The sequence below is a fragment of the Moschus berezovskii genome, chromosome 9 (assembly GCF_049115385.1).
Source record: "Moschus berezovskii isolate FMDL1 chromosome 9, NW_MosBer_1.0, whole genome shotgun sequence".
In the NCBI taxonomy this organism is placed as follows: Eukaryota; Metazoa; Chordata; class Mammalia; order Artiodactyla; family Moschidae; genus Moschus; species Moschus berezovskii.
Window position 1 is genome coordinate 45,856,106 of NC_142468.1, and position 19,575 is coordinate 45,875,680.

At 41.5% G+C, this 19,575-nt stretch overlaps 1 protein-coding gene across 1 annotated transcript in view; it reads right to left on the reverse strand.

Annotated features, from left to right (window-relative positions):
* The window catches only part of MYO5C (myosin VC), a 131,681-nt gene that overhangs the window by 37,113 nt on the left and 74,993 nt on the right, over positions 1 to 19,575 (reverse strand). Inside the window, exons 25-32 of the mRNA XM_088839615.1 lie at positions 12,455 to 12,635; positions 10,007 to 10,100; positions 9,659 to 9,722; positions 9,500 to 9,580; positions 7,740 to 7,920; positions 5,836 to 5,929; positions 5,042 to 5,105; positions 3,061 to 3,229 (exon numbers count right to left, since the gene is read on the reverse strand). Coding sequence (XP_088695741.1) covers positions 3,061 to 3,229; positions 5,042 to 5,105; positions 5,836 to 5,929; positions 7,740 to 7,920; positions 9,500 to 9,580; positions 9,659 to 9,722; positions 10,007 to 10,100; positions 12,455 to 12,635 — 928 coding nt within the window. The remainder of the gene's footprint in view (positions 1 to 3,060; positions 3,230 to 5,041; positions 5,106 to 5,835; positions 5,930 to 7,739; positions 7,921 to 9,499; positions 9,581 to 9,658; positions 9,723 to 10,006; positions 10,101 to 12,454; positions 12,636 to 19,575) is intronic.

Genomic DNA, 19,575 nt, shown 5'->3' on the forward strand with positions numbered 1-19,575 from the left:
AATACAGTATACTAACGCATATATATGGAATTTAGAAAGATGCAAATGATAACCCTGTATACGAGACAGCAAAAGAAACACAGATGTATAGAACAGACTTTGGGACTCTGTGGGAGAGGGTGAGGGTGGGATGATTTGGGAGAATGGCATTGAAACACGTATGTTGTCACATGTGAAACGAAACACTAGTTCAGGGTTGATGCATGTTATAGGATGCTTGGGGCTGGCATGCGGGGATGACCCAGAGGGAGGATAAAGGGAGGAGGGAGGTGGGAGGGGGGTTCAGGAGGGGGAACTTATATAAACCTGGGGCGAATTCATGTCAATGTATGGCAAAACCAACCAATATAATATTATAAAATAATTTGCCTCCAATAAAAAATAAATTAATTACCAAAAAAAAAAGAAAAAAAAATGACAGAATGATTTCTGTTCGTTTCCAAGGCAAACCATTCAATATTACAGTAATCCAGGCCTATGCCCCAACCAGTAATGCTGAAGAAGCCGAAGTTAATCTGTTCTATGAAGACCTACAAGACCTTTTAGAACTAACACCCAAAAAAGATGTCCTTTTCATTATAGGGGACTGGAATGCAAAAGTAGGAAGAAACACCTGGAGTAACAGGCAAATTTGGCCTTGGAGCATGCCCATCATAGAGAGTTTAAAAATACTCAGATGTGAAAATGCGCTCTCTTGATTTCAGAAGCTGGAGGCAGAGAGGCTTCAGTGATTTGGGTCCCGGCTTTCCCTCTCCTTCCTGATAAAGGGGGTGGCCCTGCCCACGCTGAATTTGGCTCAAGAACCAGAAGAGTCTTGGATACCCATAAATATTTCCTGTAAAGGGCAGAGAGTATTCAGGTTCTTGCTGAACTCCAAGGGCTTTGACACAAAAAGGATTTAGGCTTCTCTGATCCAGCAGTTCCCACCTCGCAGTCAGTCCCTGCAGCCATGGGCCCTCTGGGGACTCTCAGAGCCCAGGGAAGTTGTGCTGTTTCTACTCATGGCTACCTCTCCCCACTATAGTCATGTCCCTGGCTAAACACGTTAGGCGCTTTATCTGGCCTCACATGTGGGAGTGTGGGTACAGTTTCTTCCCTTCTATTTGAGCCTATTTTACTATACATCTAATAATTAAAAAGTCACCCGTCAATCCAGAACCTGAGGAAATACTGTTCATATTTTGATTTAATACTTTTTACTCCTAACATGGCACATATCCATTTTATAAAATTGGGTCATACTGCTTATAAAGTTTTAAATTCTATTTCTCATTGTGTTGTAGATATTTCCCCCGTCATTGATAATATACCAAACTGTCATCTGATATACAATAATTTAATATACCCACTACTGCTGGGCATCCTTTTTTTTTTTCCTGTGACTATAATAATACTATGCTGAACATTCTGCATGAAAATCCTTGTTCACATGTTTGACTATCTACTTAGGACAGAATCTCAGAAGTTGCATCACTTAGTCAAAGGGAAAGAACTTTCAGAGGTTCCTGACATTTGCCTCCAAACTGCCCCCAAGAAAGCTGACACCAATTTCTATTCCCTGAAATCATGTGTGACTGGGCCCACTTCAGGGTGTTCTCACCAGCACCATAAGATCTCCATTATTTGAGAATCAAAAAAATACCCAGCTTTAATTTGGTATTTCTTTGATAAATAGAAGATCACTTAAACTTTTCTTTCCAATTTTAAATAAATTATTTTCTTTGACTCAGAGGATCATGTAGTGGGCTGAACAGTGTCTCCTTGAAATTCATATCCATTTAGATGGACATGTACACACTGCTATATTTAAAATGGATAACCAACAGGACTCTGCTCAATGTTGTGTGGCAGCTTACATGGGAGGGGGATTTGGAGGAGAATGAATATACATACATATATGGCTGAGTTCCTTCAGTGTTCACCTGAAACTATCATAAAATTGTTAACTGGCTATACTCCAATATAAAATAAAAAGTTAAAAAACTTCCTTCATATCCACTTAGAACCCCAGAATGTGACCTAACTAGAAATAGGGTCTCTGCAGTTGCAATTAAACCAAGGATCAATGTGAGGTCACACTGGATCAGGATGGGTCCTAAATTCAGTGACTATCCTTATGGTGTGACTTGAGAAACCTATCCCCTGAGAAAGGCATACCCCTGTCAAAAAAGATGGTCATCACCCAAGTGATGACCTGGATCATCTGACTAGAATGTATTATTTCCTATTAAATGTTAAACTCTCTGTATTCCTGTTTATATATATATAACTACCCTTTTAAGTTAAGTTCTGACACTGCAAAATGTGATTTTACCCTATCATGTTTTTCTTGTGCGATAGGAAATGGTGGGGGGGGGGCGCCTGATGATGAGGAGCAGAGCCAGTAGACATGTGCAGGCTGACCACTGCCTGAGTGAGCCCTTACCTGGTCATGGCCTTGGAGGCTGCCAGGCCAGGAAGGCGCCTGAGAGCATCCACCTCCCAGGAAACCACTCCATCTGCTACTTTGGTGCTTCTCATCCTTGTGGGTTTCACACACCAATACAATTTCAGAGGAATTTCTGGGAGCTAACAGAGTTGCCAAATGCCATTTTGACAGGGGCATTTATAATTGGATGAATACTTTCACAGTTTAAAAAGTTAGCCACCTACTATTGTGATCATTTCATAGAAGAACACTTTGACTCTGAAAATTATGGGAAGAGCATTTCCCCAGAAGCAAGCAGGGGTCTTGGATGGGGTAAGCTTTGTTCAGAGAAGGTCACACATCAGCCTGGCATCCTCAACATGCTCCAGGCAAGGGTGTTATCATCTCAGACAAGCGCTGCCCATGGGACAATGCTCAAGACCTTCCACTGGTCCTCTCTCAGCCTGCGTAAATGCCCTGGCTCCCCTGCAGTGGCTATAACCTCAGAGGCCACCTGTCTTTTGAGAAAAGGAAACAGATTGCTCTGGTGAGAGGTGGATGCTACTCATCAGATGCTTGGGGTGGCCTGTCCCCCCTTTCAGTGATACCTGCACACAGGCAGCCATTTATCAACAGGTTAGAGAACTTCTCACCCTCTTCTCCATAGTGAGACGAGATGCTTCCTGCCGGAAACTACTCTTGATTTCATTTTCAGTTTCAAATTGTTTCCTCAAGTGCTCACTGGCCTCCTGAATTTCTTGAATCTTATCCATCAGCATCTCTTTCTCTTTGGTATGTATTTCATTTTGGGCTTCTATGGTCCTGAGGATAGGATTAGGAAGTTATGACATCAGTTTGACCATTATGAAAAATCAGTGGAAAAATAGTTTGGCCAACTTATGTGTAAAACAAATTGTACCTGAATAGGGGAGTGCTCACAGTGGGGGAAAGAGACCAGGGTTAGTGGGGTATAAAAGTCCACAGCTGCTTCAGTCTCTTAACCTGATAAAAAGTTCTCATCCTTACCCGCCCACACCCCTTGATGGCTCCCATAAGACATCCACACCCACTCACACCCTTATGACCAAAAGCCCAGTTATTATCTCCTTTGTGAAAAGCCTGGAATCAGATACTCAAAAATCCCGGGATCAGAGAGAGAAGAAAAGGGAACCAATCCAGAGTCCCAAAATGGTGCCCACCACTTTCCTACACCTGGCCCCAACCCTCCCAATGAAGAAATTCTCTCTGGGATATAGAGTGTCTATTTATTTTTCTTGAAATTAAGTATCTTGAGAATTTTTAAATCGGAATTGAACCTGAATGACAAGTTTGACATCTATTCCTCTGATGATAAATAATAATATGGGAGTCGATTTTAATCTGATTAGGATAACAAAATGATTGTGAATAAAATTCACAGTGAAGAAGTTAGGGTAACTGACTTTTCCGAAGATTATAAAATTTTCCAAAATATTTTTACCATACAAAAGCACAATCTAATCTAAGATATAAAAATATTATTTGATATGAGCAATGTTATGTGGTATGGAAAAACACTAGGATATAAAATGGTACCCTATTAATGAATGTAAAGCTCTAAAATTGCAATTCTAACTTAAGTTACATATAAATAATTAAATCTAGATTTCATTATGAAAGAATTGAATTAAAATAAAGCTTTAAAAATGTTTTAAACTTATGATCTAGTGATTCTATGAATGTTTGTCAACTTCTCCATGATGGAAAAGTCAGCAGAAAATGCATAATCTTTCTATATTTCTAAGTGAGAGGGAAGAACCCAGGCACTCTGCATCTGTACATGAATATGACTAAGGGAATTCACCACTCTGATTGACTGGAAGAAGTTCAGTGATGAGTGGAAGTAAATTACACAGGTAAGAATCTTGGAACACAAAACACTGAGGAAACTGAGGGTTTGGGCAAATGCCTCACTCACCTTCTCACCTTTGTGTATTTGTCAAAGCTTGATGTTTTAAATGAATTAAAACACCACTATCCGATTATTCTTTTATCTACTTCTCCAGAGAAATGCTTAAAATCTCTATTAAAATAACTTTTATCATCATCAAAAAAATTTTACACAAAGTATCTCAACAAGCTGGCCACAAAACATTTTTCTCACAAGGTTCCACCAGGTGCTCTGTTGGTCAGGATGTAATTGGGGGGGGGGCAGTTATCAAATGAAGATTCTCTATCAAAATGGATTTTAAGCCTCACCCTAAGTGGCCTGCTGAGAGAAACACTGTTCTCTCTCATATGATATTATTTTATCAGTTTTTTAAAGATATAATTTATGCATATGGCATAATGTTCTAAGGGCATAAAAGGGTACACAGTGAAAAGCAAGTCTCTTCCATCTTCCGGGCACCAGCCACCCAGTTACCCTTCCTGCAGACAACCAATGTTTTGTTTGTTTCATTTCTTGTACATTATCCCAGAGGAGGGTGTGTGTGTGTACACAAGTATTTATTTTTACACTTGAAGGCTAACAAATCATATACTTTAAGAATATCTTTCTTTTGTGGCTTAATAACCTTTGGTATCTCCCAGAGTTTCAGAAAAGCAAAGCATTACATGAGTGTGGGCTTGAGGTACATACAGGTTGACACTTACTTTCTCTGTGTTCCTTCTTCTTCTTGACTGTGATTCAACTGATTTGACAATTCTTCTAGTTTTCCTAAGATGAGAAGAGTTATCAGTCCTTTGGGGGGGGGCATAGCACTACATTCTGACTTGGGTTTGATCATATTTCATATTTTCAGTTATCAGGGGTTCTAAAACGCACCCAGCTAGAGATTAGGTTTCATTTGGTCTGAACAATGTTTAAAAACTTCTTAAGCCATTAATTTAAAATCGTGATATTTCACATAAAAACCTGGATTTCCATTTTTTCTTTAAAAATAGGAATATCAAGCAACACTGGAGCCCAAGATCTTAGTTGGCAAAAGTCCACAGGGCTTGCTTGGAGGCAGCTGCTGCCTTCAATGTCCATGAATCTTACTGTACTGTCCACACATCCCACTTTCACATTTATGTCAGCTAAGTCCATGGAGAATCAGCTTGACAACGACCTTTTGGTCATTTCCTGGATACAGGAAACCATTTTCTTTTTTTAAAAAAACTTTATTTTATGTTGGAGTAAAGCCAGTTAACAACGTTGTGACAGTTTCAGGTGGACAGCAAAGGGACAGCCATACATATACATGTATCCATTCTCCCCCAAACTCCCCTCCCATCCAGGATGCCACATAACACTGAGCAGAGTTCCATGTGCTGCACAGTAGGTCCTTGTTGTTTACCCATTTTAAATACAGTGGTGTGTACATGTCCATCCCCGACTCCCTAACCACCTCTTCCCCCAACAGGAAACCATTTGCTAAAAGCAGGTTCATGAGGTTTCCAGTTACCTTTCATGGTTTCAGTTTGTTCATTCAGGCGGATTTCAAGATCTTGCTTCTGTTTTTCCAGTTCTGAAATTTGTTGTTTAAAGTCTGGGATCATCTTCAGAGAAGAAATGGAAATATTAGAATATGAAACACTTTGATGGATGAAATTTAAAATCCCAGAGCTGCTCATAAGCAAACTAAACTGTCTAGATCTTTTACCCATGGAACATATGGCTAGATCTTTAACCCCATGGAACATACATCTAGCATAGTTGTGTAAGACAGCTAGCCAAGGAATCACACTGGATGAAATCATGTTTTTTACCTCAAGACCTATACTGTCACAAGAAATACCAGCAAGCTCAGAGTGTGTGGTTCTCACCCAGCTCCACCCTCCACATCCCCGAGGGCTCCTGGAGGGGTACCATCTGGGAGGACTTATGGAAATTCTCTGCTGAGCTGAGGGAGGGATGATGGGAGGAATGACAACCAGTCTCTTTGGTTCAGAGACATCATCTCCTCACCTAGAAATAGGAGATCATCTCAAAGGGGTCCTACTGTGCCCTGTGAGTTCCAGGCCATGCACTGCTTTCTTATCAGAGATCTGGAATGATCCGATATGTTTCATAATCCTCTGTCCTTGTCTAGCTGTATGCTTGTTTAAATGTCCACCATTTCCACTTGTAGTCAGGTGAAAGTGAAAGTCGCTCAGTCGTGTCTGACTCTTTGTGATCCCATGCACTATACAGTCCATGGAATTCTCCAGGCCAGAATACTAGAGTGGGTAGCCTTTCCCTTCTCCAGAGAATCTTCCCAACCCAGATTGAACCCAGGTCTCCCACATTGGAGGCATATTCTTTACCAGCTGAGCATAGTCAGGTAAGGAGAGTTTTGTTTTTTTTTTTAATTGTACATGTTTATGAAACACCTGTGCCTCTGAAGTGAAGATGAAAACTACTTGTTTGATTGTGCAATCAGATCTCACTGCAAATTCCTCATTAAAGTTTCAGCCAAGGAGTAAATAAAAATGTGCAGGTCCTTAACTAACACATCTGCTGTGCCCAGGGTCATTTCTCCTCACCTGCTGGCACATCCCTGAGATTTCCTAATACTCCCAGGCTAGGCAGAGGAGGAAAAGCCAGTAAAGAAGTTGAGAAGGAGCAACCAGTGAGGTGGGATTAGAAACCCAGGAAGGCATGGTATCCTGGAAGCCAAGAGAACAATAAAGAGGAAGAGGAAGTGATTAAAAACATCACCAAATGCTGCAGAGAGGTTAGACGAGGGTGAAAAGGAACGCTTTGTGTTCAGTTCTGCGCAGGCAGATTCAGTTAGAGGGAGGGACACACCGCAGCATGGGATGGGCCACAGACAGGAGATGAGTGGAGATATCACAGCCAGATGGCATGGAGGAGTATGGCCAAGTCCCCCAGAGAAATGGGCGGTGGCTGCAGGGGGTATGGGGTTAAGAAAGGCATGTTTTTGATAATTAGGTTCCTAAGGCATTTCTGCATACCAGTAGATAAAAGTGAGAAGGAAGAATCAGATAAACGCAGTGGAGAAGAGCAGGCATCATGGAAGAAGGAAGTTGTTGAAACAGTGAGATGAAGAGCTAGAATAGGGTAACTGACCTTCTGCATGCAAGCCTCTCTCAAGAGGTACCTTTTTATCTTTATGCTTTTTGTGACTTTCCAAGGGGTTAGGGCTAGATTTAACTTACAAAATTTAAAAGCACACACAAATCACAGAACTTGGACTCATCCTATGGTAAACACTTTCAAAATGCTTCCAGGCTGGTGTAATTTTATAGTTTTATCTTCTGAACCAGTTATTTCACGCCTGGAAAATTGTAATTTGTTTTCCAGCTTAGACACTGAACTTTACTTCACTAAAGCATAACATCTCTAGAATAAACGCTGAGATCATACCATGTTTTCCGATGTTAGCCTGGTAACTTCATGACGGATACTTTCATTGATGTCATTCTCTTCTCTAAATAATTTCTGCAGGTGGTTGATTTCCTGACTTAGATGCACCACTTTGAAGTTCAGAGCTTCAATCTCCTTTTCATAGCAATCCTTCTGGGACTGGAAATGGTTCTCTAAAACGCTGTCAGAGGAATGGTCAAGAAGTTAACCACATGGTCTTTATCCTGATGATGACTCTCAGCAGTTATGAAAACCCACAATCAGAGCCAGGTGCTAAGCACATAAAGTTTGCTACTGCTAAGTCACTTCAGTCGTGTCCGACTCTGTGTGACCCTATAGACAGAGGCCCACCAGGCTCCCCCATCCCTGGGATTGGGCAAGAACACTGGAGTGGGTTGCCATTTCCCAAAGTTTACCTGTGTACAAAAGGTTACAGGCTATGGAATTAGCTAACGTATAATTACAAACTCCAGCTATGTGATGTTATGTGGTGTTAACATGTAGTAGGTGATAAAAAATTTTTAGACATTATTAAAATTATGTTTCTATTCTAATAATTAAGAATACGCTGTTTGATACAACAATGATAAAGACACATGTCACTATACATTTTTCAAAATCCATAGTATGTACTACATCAAGAATAAACCTTAGTGTAAACTATTGACTTTGGGTGATAATTGTGTGTCAGTATAGGTTCATCGGTTCTAACAGATGTACCCTCTGGTGACACATGTTGATGAAGGCTGTGTGTGTGTAGGGGTAGGAGGTATATGAGGAATCTCTGTACTTTTTGTGAACCTAAAACTGCTGTAAAAATAGCTTATTAATTTTTAAGAAAGCAAACATCTTAAATTTAAATACATCTATATATCTAGGAAAGTGAAAGTGAGAGTTGGACCATAAAGAAGGCTGGTGGTGAAGTCACTAAGTTATGTTGTATTCTACTGACCCCATGGACTGTAGCCTGCCAGGCTTCTCTGACCATGGGCTTCTCCAGGCAAGAATACTGGAGTGGGTGGCCCTTTCCTTCTCCAGGTGATCTTTCCAACCCAGGAATTGAACCTGGGTCTCCTGCACTGCAGAAGGCTTAGTGCTGAAGAATTGATGCTTTTGAATTGTGGTGCTGAGAAGACTCTTGTGGTACTGAGAGTCCCTTGGACTTCAAGGAGATCAAACCAGTCAATCCTAAAGGAAATCAACCCTGGATATTCATTGGAAGGACGGATGCTGAGCTACAGCTCCAATACTTTGGCCACCTGATGTGAAGAGCCAACTCACTGGAAAAGACCCTGATGCTGGGAAAGATTGAGGGCAGGAGGAGAAGAGGGTGACATAGGTTGAAATGGTTGGATGGCATCACCAACTCAATGGACATGAGTTTGAGCAAATTCTGGGAGACAGTGAAGGACAGGAAAGCCTGGCATGCTGTAGTCCACAGGGTCACAAAGGGTCAGATATGTCTTGTGACTAAACAATAACAACAATATATCTTTAGCAACACTGGCTAACTTGTTTGCTATAATCAGTTTTCATTGTATAGGTTATGTGTTTTACTACTTGGCCAGTTATCCCATAAAGAGATTGTTCTTCATTATTAAACTAATTGCTCAGTCCTCGAAGAAATCATCCCAGGGATTATTAGACCATTCTGTAAGGAATTTACTTTGTCTATCAAATCCATGAAAGGTAAATTTTTGACTTTGCAATAGTATTTCGTCTCTGAAAAATCATGAAAAATCCTGAGGGAAACTTCTCACCGTGTTGCTTTCTTTAGTCCTTCGTAAGCAAACCAAAGTTCTCCATCCTCATTTAAATGTTCCAAATCTTCCAGAGAGAGCCTGAAACATGAGGGTGAGAAAATCATTTCTCTCATGTGTTACATGTTTCTAAATACTTGTTAATGCAAAAATGATTACCTGTTTCTTACATCTTCAATGTCATAGCTCTCAAGAAGTTGTCTGGTGATCTCTGACATCTTTTCTGAGGGGAAAAGGCAGAACTGGAATAAATTACATTTTTGCATAATTTCTATTTTCCCATTTCCTTTTTTAGGGCCCAGTTCTCTAGCCCTACAGACTCTCCAGCTAACCATCTCATCAGCTAACTTACCAGCTATCCAACCAACCAACCATGAAGCCAACCAACTATTCAACCTTCCATACACCCAACCAACCATCCTCAGACCAAAGGACACACTGCCTGAGTGGTGACACCTATGATGTCAGCCTGCATGCCATGGACACAGTGACTCATATTTTCATTACCTCTCATTTCCCTTTTCTGGGACTGCACGTGTTTTTCCACATCTATCTTCTGTGTCTGAAGTAACTCTATCTCCTTTTCAAACTCAGAGATCGTCTGAATCCCAGCAATGACAGAACCATGTGAAGAAAAAACAGCTGTCACAATTTACAGCAGACAAAGGGACACTATTACTGTATGTTTATCTATGCGAGTTGTCCTCACTGCAGTTTCTCAGTTAAAATCTTGCTAAACCATCACTACTCATCAAGTCTGGCCATAAAGTACGGTTTAACTATCTAAGCTACTGTTATTCTCACATGTACTTGGTTGTATCAATAGAGTTAGCCACCCTATTATACAAAGGTAAAAAGTAAGTCCTTACTACTTGGGGTGGGGAGGGGGAGGTGAGGGAGCTGAGAGAAGTCCAGGCACAAGGGCCAAGTTCTCTCTCACTGTATGATGAAATCTTGCACGCAAAGAAGTAGGCAAAGTCGTCACCTATTTAGGGTTGGGCTCCAGGTAGGTTTAGATGGGACCCAGTGGCAGGGCCAGTGTACGCCCTGGGTCTGTGGGAGTTGGCAGTGAGGGCATGACCCGAGTCCAGGAGGGGGAAGAGGCTGCTTGTGGCGAGGAGGCTGCATTCTGCTTGTATTCACCTGTGAGCTCAGGTTTGTACTTGTGTAGATGTGGGAGCTGTACAGAGATGAATAACCCCTCGTGGATACATTTTTTTCTGTTTTTGTGACAGTTGTCATATCAGTGTGTATTTAAAAAAATATTTATCAATACTGGTGAATTTTTGTGTGGCCATTAAAATTTTTTTTTTTAATTTTGCATTGTCTAGTCATTGAGCTCAGTCATGTCCAACTGGCTCTCACAACATCTTTAAAAGTGATTGCTATTTCTTTGTATCATTAAACTTTTCCTTAAAATGTACTTATAAACAGAGCTGAATATTCAGTTTGGGGAGGGATGTGCTTTAAAATTCAAGCATTTAACAGAAAACATAAAGTATTTTTAGTTTAATATGACTCAATTTTCAGGTACAATTTTCAGAGATGAGCTGGAACTGATATAAGACCAGACGTTTATATATATGATCTCCCTAAATTGATGGTAATTCTTAAGAAGACTTATCAATTAAGATTAGGTTTGGCTAATATAAAAATGAGATGTGCCCTTTTTGTTATTGATTAAAACATTTACTGAAACAATACAGAGAGTGGAGCTTGAGGATGGATAGTCCTACTCACTTCATAGGCATGTTACAAGGGTGAGGTCATATATGTAAAATGATCAAAACATGCCAACTTGATCTCCTTTTTAACCCACTGTGGAAACAAAAGCTGTATAACCTTTAAACACTTAGGCTAACTGAGAAAATATCCAGAGAAAGTGAGGGGAGTTCGGGGAAGCATGGATAAAAGTGTATGACCTCATCCTTGTAACATGCCTATGAAGTGTGTAGAATGACTAGAAAACTGAAGATGCAAAAGGGTTACATGGATTGTTCAGGGTCACATGGTGAGCTGCCAGGACCTAGGACTACCCACCCTCAAGCTCCACTCTGTATTGTTTCAGTAAATGTTCCAAGTCATATCTGTACTTATCTATTGTTGTTTAGTTGCTCAGTTGTGTCCAACTCTTTGCAACCCATGGACTGTAGTCCACCAGGCTCCTCTGTCCATGGGATTTTCCAGGCAAGAAACTAGAGTGGGTTGCTTCTCAAAGGGATCTTCCAGACCCAGTGATTGAACCCGCATCTCTTGCATTGGCAGGCAGATTCTTTACCACTGAGCCACTAGGGACGCCCTTATTTAGGTATAGGTATTTACCTATAGGCTTATTATAACATGTATAAATGATGATAATGGGTTTATTTTCTTTGAAAATCAGACTAATCTCCTTAATATACCACACTGACAAATTTAGATCATAGTTTTAGCTACCAGAGAGGAAGTGAGTGGCAAATATTGGTGCATCACCCCAAGGGCAGCCACATAATCTCGTGAGATACAAACTGCAGCCAGATGATGTGACTCCCAGATTGACATGAGTCCTACGTGGCTGCTAAGGATGAAGGGCTCACAGGTATATGTGGTCTTTCTGGATTCCACAGTCCAATCTACTACTTTAAACAATAGGAAATCAGAGCCCAGAGAATATGGGCAGTTCTACTAAGAAATTCAGGTATGAGTCCACGACATCTTCTAAACTATGCATGGCTATTCCATGATGATTACAGAGGATATTTGTGTAATCATAACAATTATTCTACTAACAGGTGTTTCACGTATCTAGTGGAAGCTTAAAAGTTTTCCAATCTCACTAAAATGGTTTGCATTGAAGAATGGAGGGAAAAACAAGTTTGGATGCTTTTAGCTGACCCTGAGGGGACGTGAAGCTGCTCTCTCTTGTGCAGGTCAGACAAATCAGCCAAGAGCTCGTGGAAGAGCGAGGAGTCCTACCTTTGCCTGCTTGCTCAGCCGGGCCACTTCCCCTTTCAGGCCATCAGAGGTGACCTGCTCTTCCTCCAGCTGACGCTGCAGTTGTTTCTTCTCATCCCTGACAGCTTTAATTTCTTCTTTCAAAGACCGGATCTGCTTCTCATAGTCTTGTGTTTTCAGTTCAAAACTTTTTTCAAGAAGTCTAAGCATCAAAAGAAAAATTTGAACCATTTCTAAGGTCTTTACCCTTAATTAGAACTACACATCGTTTTGGAAATAAGAGGAGACTCAGAAAGGAAGAGCCAAGTGAAGACCTATTGTGAGGACGGTGGCCTTATTTTTAGAAGACTGTCTTTATGTCCCCTTAGGTTAAGGCAGCTTCTTATACCTTCAGAATCAGAGAAGTGTGGCTCTACAGTGATCACACACAGGGAACACAGGAGAGGGAGGCTGAACTTAAAGATTCAATGGTTGCTGGGGCACTGTAGCCCCCAAGCCACCCTGGTTCCACGTGGTCCCCTAAAGGGACCACTTCACTCAGCAAAAACCTTGGCACATTCTGCGAAGTCCTGTCTCCTGCCTAGAATCAAGGATCCTGGAACAGCTTGACTTAGTCCTAAACAAGTTAATATGGCCATTTAATAAGGAAAAGGGTCCAGCTTGTCAAACATTTTAGAATAAACTGCAGCAGATCCAGGTACCCCAAAGGCCACAGAAAACCAATTCCTTATAAGAAGACTGTGCAATTAAATACAGGGTAAGTGCCCAAGAAAATAACCCCAGACAGATACAGAACCTAGACCAGCCCCACACAGCCCACAGGGGCCCAGTCAGAATTGAAGCTGTCCAAGGAGCTCTGTGAGTTTATTAAATCATCTTCCCACCTGCTGGGCTGTCAACTCAGTCCATTTGATGACTTGCTTTTATAGTACAATGGGGAAAATCCTGAGGAAGAGAGTCATATTCCCAATAGGATTTTGTTTCTTTTCTTCTCATAGATATTAACAAACATTTAAACTTTGTTTTCAGATTAAAAAATAAAAACTACAGTGCTCCTAAGAGTCCAGGAAAATACATTTGAAGAAGCAAATTGCAACCAGAAATCTGATGTAAAGAGAATCTTAAGACTTGTAGCCTAAGCTGGCCAGGAGTATGTCCACTGACTGTGGGACCCTTGAGCCTCTAGAGGGTTGTGGTGGGACAAGTCCTTCCCAGTCAGCTGACCAGGGACCAGACTGAGCTGTGGGTGAGTGCTGAAGAGGACTGTAAAGAGCTCAGGCTGGCTCTTTAGCCCCTGCTTGAAATGATCGCTCTTAAGTGGCCTCAGATGATCAGGAGATGCCAAGAGCTGAGCTCCTGTCTTCTAAAGTTAAGAATTAATGGAAAAACAGACTTTTCAAGGTAAAAAGTTAACTGCTGGTGCTGCTAAGTTGCTTCAGTCGTGTCCGACTCTGTGCAACCCCAAATTGATATAAATATGATCCAGCAATTCCACTCCTAGGTATATATGCAAAGAAAAAGAAAACACTATTTTAAGAGAATACATGCACCCCAATGTTCATAGTAGCACTATTTACAATAGTCAAGATACGGAAGCCACCTATGGGTCCATCAACAGATGAATAGATAAAGAAGATATGGCACATATATACAATGGAGTGCTACTGCTGCTGCTGCTGCTAAGTCACTTCAGTCGTGTCCGACTCTGTGTGACCCCATAGATGGAAGCCCACCAGGCTCCCCTGTCCCTGAGATTCTCCAGGCAAGAACACTGGAGTGGGGTGCCATTTCCTTCTCCAATGTGTGAAAGTGAAAAGTGAAAGTGAAGTCTCTCAGTTGTGTCCGACCCCTAGCAACCCCATGGACTGCAGCCCACCAGGCTCCTCCATCCATGGGATTTTCCAGGCAAGAGTACTGGAGTAGCTTGCCATTGCCTACTCAGGCATAAAAAAGAAAAATTTCCATTTGCAACAACATGGATGAAACTGAGGGATCTTATGCTTAGTGAAATAAGTCAGACAGAAAAAGACACTGTGTTTTATAGGCAGAATATTAAAAAAAACACAAATGAATATAACAAAGCAAACAGACTCATAAAAAAACAAACTAATGGCTACCAGTGGGGAGAGGGAAGGTGGAGAAACAAGAAAGGGGAAGGAGATTAAAAGGTACAGACTATCATGTATGATATAAATAAGCTTGGAGAAGGCAATGGCACCCCACTCTAGTACTCTTGCCTGGAAAATCCCATGGATGGAGGAGCCTGGTAGGCTGCAGTCCATGGGGTTGCGAAGAGTCGGACACAACTGAGCGCCTTCACTTTCACTTTTCTCTTTCATGCACTGGAGAAGGAAATGGCAACCCACTCCAGTGTTCTTGCCTGGAGAATCCCAGGGACGGGGGAGCCTGGTGGGCTTCCGTCTATGGGGTTGCACAGAGTCGGACACGACTGAAGCGACTTAGCAGCAGCAGCAGCAGCGTAAATAAGCTACTAGGATATATTGCATAACACAGGGAATACAGCTAACATTTTATAATAACTACAAATGGAGCATAACGTATAAAAATTTTGAACCACTATGTCGTACACCTGAAGCTAATATAGTATTTTAATTCAACTACACATCAAAAGGACTTCCCTGGTGGCTCATATAGTAAAGAATCCGCCTGCAACGTAGAAGACCTGGATTTGATCCCTGGGTTGGCAAGAGACCCTGGAGAAGGGAATGGCTACCCACTCCAGTATTCTTGCCTAGAAAATTCCTTGAATAGAGGAGCCTGGCAGGCTACAGTCCAAAGCATTGCAGAGTCGGACAGGACTGAGCCACTTTCACATATGCACAGACATACATCAAAAGAAAAAAAACTGATGTAGGATCATGAAACACTTTAGGTATACATTAACTCTCGGAGTTCTTCAGTGACACTCTCTCCCCTGACTGCTTGGCATCCTGGCCCCCTCATCCAGACCCAGGCTCTTCTGCTAACTAACTTCACAAGTAAGTTGTATATGCTGCCTCCAAGGCAGCACTGTGCCTTCTAGCCTCCAACAGAGATGCCAAGAATGTTCCATCTCTTCCCAACACTCTGCCATGCAGCCCTATCTGGAGATCTAAAGACCTGTGAATTTACTCCTTAAGAGAGAGGGGCACAGACTGGAGCCTTTAGATCTTAGCAAAGTGTTTGTTGAGACAGGAAATATGGGGCTGGTACAATTCAAGGTTATGGGGACCTGTCTTTTAAACTAATTTGTATGGGAGTATAGTTGATTTACAATGTTCTGTTAGTTTCTGCTGTACAACAAAGTGCACCAGTTACACATATCTACTCTTTTTCAAATTCTACTCCCATATAGATCATTACAAGAGCACTGAGTTCCCTGCGCCATACAGTTCAGTTCAGTTGCTCAGTCGTGTCCGACTCTCCGCGACCCCGTGAATCACAGCACGCCAGGCCTCCCTGTCCATCACCAACTCCCACAGTTCACTCAAACTCATGTCCACAGAGTTGGTGATGCCATCCAGCCATCTCATCCTCTGTCGTCCCCTTCTCCTCCCACCCCCAACCTTTCCCAGCATCAGAGTCTTTTCCAGTGAGTCAACTCGTTGCATGAGGTGGCCAAAGTATTGCAGTTTCAGCTTTAGCATCAGTCCTTCCAATGAACACCCAGGATTGATCTCCTTTAGAACAGACTGGTTGGATCTCCTTGCAGTCCAAGGGACTCTCAAGAGTTTTCTCCAGCACCACAGTTCAAAAGCATCAATTCTTCGGCAATCAGCTTTCTTCACAGTCCAACTCTCACATCCATACATGACCATGGGAAAAACCATTGCCTTAACTAGACGGACCTTGGTTGGCAAAGTAATGTCTCTGCTTTTTAATATGCTATCTAGGTTGGTCATAACTTTCCTTCCAAGGAGTAAGTGTCTTTTAATTTCATGACTGCAATCAGCATCCGCAGTGATTTTGGAGCCCCAAAAAATAAAGTCTGACACTGTTTCCACTGTTTTTCCATCTATTTCCCATGAAGTGATGGGACCAGATGCCATGATCTTTGTTTTCTGAATGTTGAGCTTCAAGCCAACCTTTTCACTCTCCTCTTTCACTTTCATCAAGAGGCTTTTGAGTTCTTCTTCACTTTCTGCCATAAGGGTAGTGTCATCTACATATCTGAGGTTATTGATATTTCTCCTAGCAATCTTGATTCCAGCATGTGCTTCTTCCAGCCCAGCGTTCCTCATGATGTACTCTGCATATAAGTTAAATAAGCAAGGTGACAATATACAGCCTTGACGTACTCCTTTTCCTATTTGGAACCAGTCTGTTGTTCCATGTACAGTTCTGACTGTTGCTTCCTGACCTGCATACAGGTTTCTCAAGAGGCAGGTCAGGTGGTCTGGGATTCCCATCTCTTTCAGAATGTTCCACAGTTTATTGTGACCCACACAGTCAAAGGCTTTGGCATAGTCAATGAAGCAGAAATAGATGTTTTTCTGGAACTCTCTTGCTTTCTCCATGGTCCAGCGGATGTTGGCAATTTGATCTCTGGTGCCTCTGCCTTTTCTAAAACCTGCTTGAACATCTGGGAGTTCATGGTTCACGTATTGCTGAAGCCTGGCTTGGAGAATTTTGAGCATGACTTTACTAGCATGTGAGATGAGTGCAATTGTGTGGTAGTTTGAGCATTCTTTGGCATTGCCTCTCTTTGGGATTGGAATGAAGACTGACCTTTTCCAGTCCTTTGGCCACTGCTGAGTTTTCGAAATTTGCTGGCATATTGAGTGCAGCACTTTCACAGCATCATCTTTCAAGATTTGAAATAGCTCAACTGGAATTCCATCACCTCCACTAGCTTTGTTAGTAGTGATGCTTTCTAAGGCCCACTTGACTTCACATTCCAAGATGTCTGGCTCTAGGTCAGTGATCATGTTATCGTGACTATCTTGGTCGTGAAGATCTTTTTTGTACAGTTCTTCGGTGTATTCTTGCCACCTCTTCTTAATATCTTCTGCTTCTGTTAGGTCCATAGCATTTCTGTCCTTTATCGAGCCCATCTTTGCATGAAATGTTCCCTTGGAATCTCTAATCTTCTTGAAGAGATCTCTTGTTTTTCCTATTCTGTTGTTTTCCTCTATTTCTTTGCATTGATTGCTGAGGAAGGCTTTCTTATCTCTCCTTGCTATTCTTTGAAACTCTGCATTCAGATGCTTATATCTTTCCCTTTCTCCTTTGCTTTTTGCTTCTCTTCTATTCACAGCTATTTGTAAGGCCTCCTCAGACAGCCATTTTGCTTTTTTGCATTTCTTTTCCATGGGGATGGTCTTGGTCCCTGTCTCCTGTACAATGTCACGAACCTCCGTCCAGAGTTCATCTGGCACTCTATCTATCAGATCTAGTCCCTTAAATCTATTTCTCACTTCCACTATATAATCATAAGGGATTTGATTGAGGTCATATCTGAATGGTCTAGTGGTTTTCCCTACTTTCTTCAATTTAAGTCTGAATTTGGCAATAAGGAGTTCATGATCTGAGCCACAGTCAGCTCCTGGTCTTGTTTTTGCTAAGTGTATACAGCTTCTCCATCTGTGGCTGCAAAGAATATAATCAATCTGATTTCGGTGTTGACCATCTGGTGATGTCCATGTGTAGCGTCTTCTCTTGTGTTGTTGGAAGAGGGTGTTTGCTATGACCAGTGCGTTCTCTTGACAAAACTCTATTAGCCTTTGCCCTGCTTCATTTCGTGCTCCAAGACCAAATTTGCCTGTTACTCCAGGTGTTTCTTGACTTCCTACCTTTGCATTCCAGTCCCCTATAATGAAAAGGACATCTTTTTTGGGTGTTAGTTCTAAAAGGTCTTGTGGGTCTTCATAGAACCGTTCAACTTCGGCTTCTTCCGCATTACTGGTTGGGGCGTAGGCCTGGATTACTGTAATATTGAATGGTTTGCCTTGGAAACGAACAGAGATCATTCTGTCATACACTAGGTCCTTATTAGTTACCTATTTTAGATACAGTAGCGAGTATATGTCAATCCCAATCTCCTGATTTATCCCTTTCCCCCTTGGTAACCGTAAATTTGTTTTCTAAATCTGTGACTCTATTTCTGTTTCATAAATAAGGTCACTTGCATCATTCTTTTAGATTGCTCATGAAAGCATTATCATATGCTATTTGTCTTTGTCTGACTCCACTCAGTATGACAATCTTTAGGCCCATCCATGTCACTGCAAATGACATTATTTTGTTTTTATTTTTGACTGAGTAATAATATTCCATTGTATTAATATGTATGTACATCTTCTTTGTCCACTCCTCTGTCGATGAACATTTAGTTTGCTTCCATATTCTGGCTGTTGTAAGCAGTGCTGCTATGAACACTGGGGGGCATATAACATTTTGAATGATGGTTTTCTCTAGATATATGCCCAGGAATGGGATTTCTGGATCATATGGTAGCTCTAATTTTAGTTTTTTAAGGAACCTCCATACTGTCTTCCATAATGGCTACACTAATTTTTATTCCCACCAACAGTGTAGAGGATTCCCTTTTCTCCACACCCTCTCTAGCATTTATCGTTTGTAGATTTTTTGATGATGGCCATTCTGACTGGTGTGAGGTGAAACCTCATTATAGTTTTGATTTGATTTGCATCTCTCTAATAATTAGTGATATTGAGCATCTTTTCATGTGCCTCTTGGCCATCTGTATGTCTTATTTGGAGAAATGTCTATTCAGATCTTCCTTTTTTTTTTTTTTTGATTGGATTGCTTTTTTTTATATTGAGTTATATGAGCTACTGGACCTGCCTAAACTTTTGTGAGGTGAGTTACGTGCCTTACTGTCTGGGACAAGAGTCAAGTTTACAGATACAATGTGAGGGTAGGGGACAAGGAAGGACGGTTTATTTAAGAGGCAATAATTTTCATCCTTGAACTTGAAAGCTGAAAGAGGTGGCAGTCTCTGAACTTCTCACTGTCTTGGTAATAAAGAGAAAGCAAGCTATTCCCAGTGGTCCACTGTGCCCATAACTCCAGAACCTGTGTAGTGTCTGAAATGTGCACCCTTGGGGACGTAGCTCTCACAAAGCTGTCTCTCACTTCCTAAAAATATCTGCACTGTGCTCTCCTGTGTCTGTGATCTG